Raw genomic sequence first — 9,806 nt, 5'->3', positions numbered from 1 at the left:
GGTCTTTGTTAGTTTTTGCAGTTTTTTAAATAAAAATCGATTAGGTAACCCCTAAATACCAAAAAATAAAAAACCATCCTGGTCAAAGGCTATGAGATTCTGAAAGGCTATGCATTTCGAATGAAATTGAAGGGTTTTAGGTGAGTGTAGATGCAAATGTACGGGAGGGAAGGGGCTAGTAAGACACAAGAACACCCTTGAATAGCCCCAAAAAGATTTGGAAACCCCTGGAATGCGCATATCACTCGTTTCGAAATGGTTTCCAGAGGTTGATTTTTAGAGATTTCGAGTGCCTTACAGGCCCTTTCCAGATCACTAGATTCCCTACAACAGTAGGTGAGAGTGAGCCTTGATTGACTTGAATAGGGCATTCGGCCCTTCCCTTTAAAGGCAATAGCTTCTTGAAATAGTTCTATAAGGCTCTGGAAAGAAAGCCCTGAAATACGTGCGATTCGCTTACATGCTTTCCAGAGACTGCTTATGCTCTTTCTAGAGACTTTAGCGAATTGTAAACCCTTTTCGGGTCAGTAGATTCTCTACGAGACTAGGCAAGCCTTGAGTGGTCGGAAAAGATGATAGAATGCCCTGGATTAAGGCTTTGAAAACCCTTAAACACGATTCGTTTAGAAGAAGCCCTTTCTAAAGTTTTGAAACGCGCCTCTCGAAGACGTGATAACTCCCTGAAAAATCCCTATAAGGATCTGGAAACCCAGACAATGCTATAAAAAGGACATAGAACTCCTTTAGAAGTGCTTTCCAGAAACTGCTTATGCCCTTTTTAGAAATTTAGATTGCTCGCGGACTCTTTTTGGATCACTAGGTCCTCTATAGGACTAGGCGAACCTTGAACGGTACTCTAAAAAGAATTATGCGGATCACTCTGTAATTGGGCGAAAGCCTGTTGAGCACATAGAACAAGAAGGACAATAAGTAAATAAATAAATAACAAAGCAAACAAACAAGCAAGCAAGCAAACAAACCAACAAACAAACAAACAATGGATAAATAAATAAGACTAGCAATTCCATAAAAACTCATATGATTCGTGTATATGTGACTGATTAGTCCCTTTCTAGAGGTTTCGAATGCGTTGAAGGCCCTTTCCAGACCGTTAGGTCAGAGCTAGGCGAACCGAGAGGAGGGCATCGTCCCTAGAAAACTGGCCCCACAAGATTCTGGAAAGCCCTCTGTTCCTGGAAGAGTTTATGTAGGGTCCCTTGAAAATCGTGTCATATCCAAAAGTAGTTGTAAATTATCGAGTTTTAAGCTTCAGTCTTGTATCCATTTTGTAAATATAAGCTTGTAGAAAGAAATATTGTGGTTGGTTAAACTCTGTATTTCTAAAAGAATATTTGGTGACCCCGAAATTTTGAAACGTATCTACCATGGATGCCCTTCAGAGAGCCAGACGACCAGTTCGGTATGGAGCTAAAAAGAGGATCGCTGAGTTAAACAGACTGTTCCAAGTGGAACCAATTTCGAAGGAAAGGATTCAATTTGTACTGAAGACACTGAATGAGGAACAAATTAACTTAGCAGAGTTAGACCAGAAGATTTTAGGTCAGATGGTGGATGATGGAGTTGACGAAACGGATCAAGACACGGAATATGAAGCTATTATAGAAATGAGACAGCAAATAATGACAACTTGTTTTAAAGCTGAAGAAATCATAGAATCTTTGGTACCAGTCGTATTGCCCCCATCCAGTATTACATTTGGATCTGAAGGTGGAGCAAGAGGATTTCGATTACCCAAGATCGAGTTGAAGAAATTTTCAGGAGAGTTCAAGGATTGGTTAGGATATTGGGCTCAATTTGAAAAAATTGACCAAGATAGTTCTTTGCCACGGCAGTGATAAGTTTCAGTATTTACTTCAGTCACTTTTACCTGGAACCGATGCACATGAGATAGCAAGTAGCTATCCCCAGTCAAATGAAAACTATCCTAAGGTAATTGAAGCTCTTAAAGAAGATACGGGAATGAAGATTTACTACTTCAAGTTTACATTAGAGAATTATTAAAGTTAGTCATTTCCAATGTGAATTCAAATGACAAGATCCCTTTTCAAATGTTACATATTAAGCTAGAATCACACTTACGAGCACTGAAAACACTTAATCTTGAAAAAGCTGATCCTGCCACATGGCTTTATCCATTAGTTGAGTCAAGTCTACCAGAAGAGATTCTTTTGACATGGCAGCGTAGTTCTTTGGCTGTCCATGATGGAAGTAAAGATACACCTTCGAGGAACCGCTTAGACCTGCTCATGGAATTTCTGGATAAGGAAGTAGGGATCCAACAGAAGATTAGTTTGGCTCGAAAAGGATTTGGAATGGAGATCAAGCCAAAGAAAGAAAATGTTCAAGCTAAAAACAAATTATCTCAACCTACCCCAACCTTAGCTTCTTGTCATGATGGAGATCAATCTTGTTTATTTTGTGGGAAGAGTCATGAAAGCAAAGAATGTAGTAATGCTAAGAAATGGCCACTTGAGAAGAAAAGAGATGTACTAAAAGAAAAACAAGTTTGTTTTTCCATGCTTCAAGAGTGGACACCCGGCTAAATTTTGCAAGAATAAGAAGAATCTCAACTGTTTCATTTGTGGCGGAAAACATTATCCTGTCATGTGTTCTAACCTTGCTGATAAATCAAAAGGGAATAAAGTTACAGATTCTACTACATCTGCCACTGCCGAAAATATGACCGGATGTGTGAATCAGATTTGTAGCAAAGAAATAGCTCTACAGACACTTATAGTTCGAGCAAGATGTGGAACTAAGGAGAAGACAGTGAGAATATTCTTAGACAACGGCTCCCAAAGATCCTACATTTTGAAATCAACTGCTAAGGATCTAGAACTAGAAGTAAAAGGAACAAACAAAATTACTCATTCACTCTTTGGAGGCACTCAGACGGAAGTAATTACTCACAATATACATCATGTGACATTGGACAAGATTGGTGGAAAAGAATATTCATGTATCATTGGAGTACGTGACGAAGAAAAGATCTGCAACTTTATTCCACGTGTTTCAAGTAACTCTATTGTAGTTAAAGAGTTGAACAGGAAAAAAATAAAGTTGTCAGATGTGGGAGATGGATGTCCTCCAATTGAAATCTTACTTGGTGTTGACGTTTATGGGAGACTTCTGACGGGAAACAAAATAACACTTTCCAATGAAGTCACAGCAATTGAAACGAAGTTAGGTTGGACGTTATGTGGGAGGATGGGTGAAAGAGATGATAATAATTTATCAATGTGTATCCTGTCTATGGTTATTCAAGATGCATCGGTTTCACAGCTTTGGGATCTCGATCTACTTGGAATTCGAGATGAAACTGATGTGATATCTGTGGAACAGCAAGAACAAGAAGATAAGCAAAAGTTCTTTAACTGTTTGACAAGGAATGCAGATGGGAGATATGTTGTATCCCTTCCTTGGATAGATGACCACCCACCACTACCTACAAATTATGAAGTTGCAAGGTTACGCTTAAATCATGCTACTAAACGTTTGGAAGAAAATAAACTGTTTGAAGAATATGCTAAATTGTTTCAACTATGGAAAGACGAAGACTTTATCGAAGAAATCAACCCTATTGTCTGTGACAAGAAAGAAAAGGTTCACTATGTTTCCCATCGAGCAGTGATCAAACTGAGCAGTTCTACTACCCCGGTTAGACCTGTTTTTGATGCCTCATGTAAGGTTGGAAAAGGACCTTCATTGAACGAGTGTCTTAAGAAAGGAAATAACTTTATCAAAATGATTCCTGATATGTTGTTACTGTTTCGAGAAAAGAAAGTGGGATTTGTTTCTGATATTCGCAAAGCTATCCAGATGATTGAAGTGAATGAACAAGATAGAGATTGTATGAGATTTCTTTGGTGGAAAGATAAATCCAAACAACACGTAGTAGAATACCGTCACAAACGTGTCATGTTTGGTACGAATTGTAGTCCCTTTATCCTTGGAGCAGTCTTAGAATTTCATTTGGTAAATGTTCAGAATGAAAACAAAGACATTGCCCAGAAACTGTATAATTCTTTATACGTGGACAACTGTGTCAGTTCTGAAAATACCGTGGAGGAGTACAAGAATTTTCGAACAAAATCAGTTCAATTGTTAGCTGAAGCTGGAATGGACTTGAGACTTTGGATGTCAAATGTAGATGAGATGGAAGACAAGAATAGTCATGTGATTTCAGTACTAGGAATGCAGTGGGATCGAGTTTGTGATGAATTGTATGTTGATGTGAAACTCCCTACCTTACCTGAAATTATCACAAAGAAAGTTATGCTGTCTATTGCCCATCAAGTTTTTGATCCTATTGGTATTGTCTGTCCAGCTGTGCTTCCAGTGAAAGTCTTACTTCAGAAGACATTCATTAACAAATTGAATTGGAAGGAACCTGTCCCAACCGAAGAGAAAAATAAATTTACGGAATGGTATGAACAACTACATTTGTTAAGTCAAGTCAGAATTCCTAGATGTGTAACTGGAGGTGAATTTGATCGAAGTAAATGGCCATTTCACGTTTTTACGGATGCAAGTGGTTTGGCGTATGGTGCTGTGATTTTTCTCCGCGTGGAACATGTGGGAGGAGTTTCAATACAACTGATTTCTGCTAAGTCTCGAGTTGCCCCGATTAAGAGGATAACAATTCCAAGGCTGCTTAATTGGTACAAGATTGGCTGTTTCTGTGAAAAAAGGATTAAAAGCTGAGGATATATTTACTATTTTTTGGTCTGATTCAAGTACTGCATTAGCCTGGATAAGGAAAGACAACATGTGGGGTCAATACATTGGGAACAGAGTGAAAGAAATCCGACATTTGACTGATCCTACACAGTGGCGTCATGTTCCCGGAAACATGAACCCAGCTGACTTACCTTCAAAAGGCTGCTTACCGACTCATCTTTTAGAGAAAAGATGGTGGGAGGGACCGGAGTGGTTAAAAAGTTCAAGTGACAGCTGGCCTAGGTCTAATGAAGAAGTTGCTGAAGATTTAGTAAATTCTGAATTGAAAAAGACAGAAAATGTAGGAGTCAGTATGTCATTGACTGTGCAAAATTGTACATGACACATGTCAAGATATTTGGATGGGTACATCGCTTCATTGGTAATTTGCTAAAAAAAGTAAGGAATAAACCTAAAGTGGATGGTGAATTGAAATATTCTTTTAGAAATACAGAGTTTAACCAACCACAATATTTCTTTCTACAAGCTTATATTTACAAAAAGGATACAAGACTGAAGCTTAATTTTTATTGACAGTTTTTGACATACATCTACTAACTCGATAATTTACAGTAGTCATTTTTGAAAGTACTCAAAACTCTTTCGGCTCAGACTGTTAGATAAAGGCTAAATAATTTTTGAAATGAGCTAGAAAAGCCTGGAACGCTAAGGTTTTTGATTTTTTCAATCGCCTTTAAAGAACCTCATTAGCTTTTCCTTGGTCTTCTCTGAGATTTTGAGAGAAGAATTTGAAAGCACTCTAGAAAATCAAATATGGAATATCGCACTGCGAGCAATTGGCTCTTGCCGTTTTTAATGAGATGGTTGGTCTGTGGTGATTGGTCCTGAAGCGTTCAGGTAAAATTAATTCGAAAAAGGCTTGACTTTTAAAATCTCGTTAGCATTATCGGTAGCTAACCCGTATCGCCAAAAAAAGCCAGCAATTATCGACTTATTTATAGTGTCCGAGTTAATAAATATGACTCCTTGATAACCACCAAATTTAGAGACACAGTAGTAAAAGTAAACTGTCATAAAAATTCTCGGGCGTTTTAATGACGGCACTAATAAGCTTCCAACTTTTACAATCCAATTTTTTGTTACAGCACGCCAACGCGGTCAAAGCTCAGGCGACCGAGTACGTGCAGAAAAAACAGGCCCGCAAGCTGATGACCCGATCGGTGACCGGATCTCTGGCCCAGGCCCAGCAGCTCATCGACATCGTCGACGTGAAGTTTTTTTCGACCGCGAAAGCGGGCACGTTTTTCGCGAGGTAAGCACGCCCCCGCCCCCCGTTAGCGCTAATTTAATCGCGCCCCTAAATAATTGCAGGGATAACGTCAGCAATTTCATCCACTGGTGTCGGCAGTCGCTGAAGATAATCGAGTGCCTACTTTTCGAAACGGACGACCTAATTTTACGCAAGAACGAGAAACACGTGATTTTGTGCCTTTTGGAGGTGGCGAGACGGGGTGCCAGGTATACTTTTTTCTTTGTGGCTGTCCGTTTTTGATACGAAATTTTGATCAGGTTCGGCATGCTGGCGCCGATGCTGATCCAGATGGAGCGGCAGATCGATAGGGAGATCGCGGCCGATCAGCGGAAGATGGGTTTGAGTATGGACCTGTCGGAGGGTCTCGAAAGTCAGGACGGCGATTTGGACGACGAGAGCGACAGTGAGATCGAGGACGAGCAACCCGTGCTGATGTACGGGCCGTTGCCGCAGATTGTCACTAACGATCTGAAGAGCCTGGATGAAATGGTAAGTGCCTTTTCGTGCTACAAAATCCAAAATGGGGTCCGTTAACTTGGCCCCCCCACTGAGAGATTTGATAGTCGTATTATTTTGAAATGAATGCGCTCGTTATGCGCTCATATGCGCCACCGATAATAACTCTTGCGCCATTATCGTTTTTTAGAAATCCGAAAAAACATTGGGGGGGGGCAAGTGAACGTAGCCCCCCCCAGTACGTATTTTGTCCCTTGTAACTAGGTCACCTGATACATTTGGTTATGCGCTCAATTGCGCCACTTGAATTAAAGCTAGCGCCATTACGGTTAAGCCGTGACAAATTTTCAAAAAGTGGGGGGGCCAACTTAACGTTTTAAAAAGTTACTTTTTTTAACATCTTTTCATACGAAATTGTACTCTCAGGTATGCGCTGAAATGCGCCGTCAAAAGATATCTTTGCGCCATTATTGTTTTTTGGATATCCTTAAATATATTTGGGGGGAGGGGGGGGCAAGTGAACGGAATCCCCCATAACGCATTTTGCTACCGGTATTTGTGCCACTTGATACATCTGGTTATGAGCTCAATTGCGCCACTTGAATTAAAGCTAGCGCCATTACGATTAAGCCATAAACAATTTTTAAAAAGTGGGGGGGGGGGCTAACTTAACGTTTTCAAAAGTTACGTTTTTTAACATGTTTTTTCTACTACATCGTACCTTTCATTTCGTAAGCAAAAATCTTGGCACCATTATAGTGTTTCAGAAACACTATACAGGGTGTTTTTTTGGAAGCTTTAGTTAAACGATTCTGGGAAAGTAAAATAGTTAGGTTTTTAAAAATTTGGCGTAAAGATATCTTTTCACGGCGCATTTCAGCGCATACCTGAGAGTACAATTTCGTATGAAAAGATGTTAAAAAAAAGTAACTTTTAAAAACGTTAAGTTGCCCCCCCCCACTCTTTAAAAATTTGTCACGGCTTGACCGTAATGGCGCTAGCTATAATTCAAGTGGCGCAATTGAGCGCATAACCAAATGTATCAGGTGACCTAGTTACAAGGGACAAAATACGTACTGGGGGGGCTACGTTCACTTGGCCCCCCCCCCCAAATGTTTTTTCGGATTTCTAAAAAACGATAATGGCGCAAAAGTTATTATCGGTGGCGCATATGAGCGCATAACGAGCGCATTCATTTCAAAATAATACGACTATGAAATCTCTCAGTGGGGGGGCCAAGTTAACGGACCCGTTAAATTAATTTTTGTTTAGCTACTTCGTTGGAATTCTTCGAGGAATTCTTCCCAATTATTAAAGTTGGAAGTCAAGGATTTTTTTATAGTGAATGCCAGACAAGCAAAAATTTAAAGTTAGCTGGACAGGTGTTTTATGGGTGCCATAGTCCGCAGCATTTTCATTTGGCGCCCAACGTGGGGCACACAGTAATAACTATATACTTGATTTTTACTGCATAGGATATGTTTCCTTTACTAGAAGTATTTGTGGTTAAAATATCAAAAAACCATTTTCGTAAATAAAAAAGTTGACATTGAACAGAGTGCACATATGCACGTAATCTCCAAGATTTCTGTTCGCTCAGGTGCCAGAGAACCGATTAATTATCTTGAAAACTGTAGGAGTAGTTAAGGACTCGGACGGACGGGCGGACAGAGAAAGTGGCTACAATCCATCTATGTTGAAAAATGCGCTAAAAGTGTACTCTTTAATAATATGTAATATGACCTAGTTTTCAAAAAATGCTGCCCCCCGTGTCCATGCGAAAGTACGCCACTGTCTGCAAATGTTCAGAGATACGTTCTGGAATGGGCCCAGAATGGCCTAAAAACTGAAGCAAAAAATGGATAAAACGGTCTTGAAAAGTGTACAGTAGACTCAAACAGCTTACGATTGCATTAGAAAACCCTTGAAACTTTGTAACCACTTAAAATGTTGTGGAAACCGTTTAGCGCTTCCGGAGATTTTTTGGTTTTTTTTTTGGGGAGCATTCTATGTTCCCTTACAGAGTCAGTTTTAGACCCATTTCCTGTGATTTTAAGGTCCTGCCACACAAAGCGCGGTCTGCGAGATCTGTTACGTAAATGCCTCGAAAAATGCATTGTACCTGTCCAAAAGAGAAGTTTCGGACCGCGTTTACTAGAATACAAGTATCGCAAACTGTTTTCTGTGTGGCAGAGCCTTAACATAGCATACAAATATCGCAGACCGCACCCTGTGTGGCTCGGCCTTTAATGCCCTTTTTAGATTGTAGTATTATAAAGTCTTTTCCCCCCATTTTCGAAGTAATGGAATGACAGATTGCTTTGAGAGGCGCTGAAAAGCGTTTGGAAAGCTCCCTATTCCTTTCAAAAGCCTTTAATCCTCTGAAAAGCGCTCGTTAAAGTCAAAATTTGTATTTTCCTTAGTATTGACGCACAAATCGTGGGAGTTAGCGCACAAATTCTACGTAAACACATACCTTAAATTTTTCGCTCCGCCTCGCCCGTAAAGGAATATATCGCGTGGCGCCTGAAACTTCTGCTGCGTATTTTGTAGGGGAGTAGTAAATTTCCTCGAACACGCTCCAATTCCGTAAGGCTCGCCGTCTTGATGCAAATCGACGAACTCGTACAAGGCGCGAAATTGTACCGGCCTGCAAGGAAAGAATCAGAAATGATCGCGTTAAGTTTCCTATACCTCAACGCCGTCGAGTCGGACACTTGTAATTCTAACGTGAGACTATCTCCGGAGGATAGGAAACTCTCGCTTAATGAACACGGACGTGGAAACCGGGTGGTATTTGCTAACATGGAATGATCGCACGTTCTCGCTATATGTTCTCGACAATATCTCGCTAGAAGGGTCACGTTTTTTCCGAGCCCTAAGGGCCCTGACATGCTCGTTTTCGGGACGTTTTTCAACTTATCCTTGCTGCTGTTGAAATACGTAAAGTTTGTAATAGAGTGGAAGTGTCGGCTTACCAGAATAAGTCGTTGCAATTAGTTCCGGTCCATACTTGTCCATCCCAAACTTTCAAGCTACTTCTGCACATTTCCTGGTCTTGTTTTTGCAAGTCCTTCGAACCCGCCACGTGGAATTTGGTAACCGATAGCCATACCCTGTACCGAGGCGGTGGAAACAGTAGCCTGGTCGGTCTCCAAATTCCCTCAGGGTACCTGGATATCGGCCGGAAGGGAATCGGCGAAGGCGATACGGACGTGTCGATCCCTTGGAGGTGGTACAAGCACGTGGTGTTGGCAGGGAGTGAGTGCAGTGGATTATCCAAGATACCTTTATCTGTACCCCTGATCCAAAACTCGCAGTTCCTTTTGTGCTTTAT

At 40.6% G+C, this 9,806-nt stretch overlaps 3 protein-coding genes across 3 annotated transcripts in view; 2 read left to right on the top strand and 1 right to left on the bottom strand.

Moving 5' to 3' along the window:
• Nucleotides 1-2,700: 2,700 nt before the first annotated feature.
• On the top strand, nucleotides 2,701-4,725 carry LOC116180688. The gene has a single exon (XM_031500799.1). It carries the CDS (start codon nucleotides 2,701-2,703, stop codon nucleotides 4,723-4,725), a length of 2,025 nt encoding a protein of 674 aa, XP_031356659.1.
• Nucleotides 4,726-5,850: 1,125 nt separating this feature from the next.
• LOC116180687 (GAS2-like protein pickled eggs) lies at nucleotides 5,851-8,746 on the top strand. Its single transcript, XM_031500798.1, has 4 exons — nucleotides 5,851-6,013; nucleotides 6,073-6,219; nucleotides 6,271-6,502; nucleotides 8,732-8,746. The coding sequence occupies exons 1-4, from the start codon at nucleotides 5,910-5,912 to the stop codon at nucleotides 8,744-8,746; spliced, it is 498 nt and encodes a 165-aa protein (XP_031356658.1). The 5' UTR covers nucleotides 5,851-5,909.
• Nucleotides 8,747-8,929: 183 nt separating this feature from the next.
• Nucleotides 8,930-9,806, bottom strand: part of LOC116180686 — a 122,573-nt gene continuing 121,696 nt past the window's right edge. Inside the window, exons 7-9 of the mRNA XM_031500796.1 lie at nucleotides 9,448-9,800; nucleotides 9,164-9,400; nucleotides 8,930-9,119 (exon numbers count right to left, since the gene is read on the bottom strand). Coding sequence (XP_031356656.1) covers nucleotides 8,930-9,119; nucleotides 9,164-9,400; nucleotides 9,448-9,800 — 780 coding nt within the window. The remainder of the gene's footprint in view (nucleotides 9,120-9,163; nucleotides 9,401-9,447; nucleotides 9,801-9,806) is intronic.

Source organism: Photinus pyralis, unplaced genomic scaffold, assembly GCF_008802855.1.
Source record: "Photinus pyralis isolate 1611_PpyrPB1 unplaced genomic scaffold, Ppyr1.3 Ppyr1.4_LG9, whole genome shotgun sequence".
Classification (NCBI taxonomy): domain Eukaryota; kingdom Metazoa; phylum Arthropoda; class Insecta; order Coleoptera; family Lampyridae; genus Photinus; species Photinus pyralis.
Note: the sequence above shows the minus strand (reverse complement) of the source record. Positions and strands in the feature narration are given on the sequence as shown.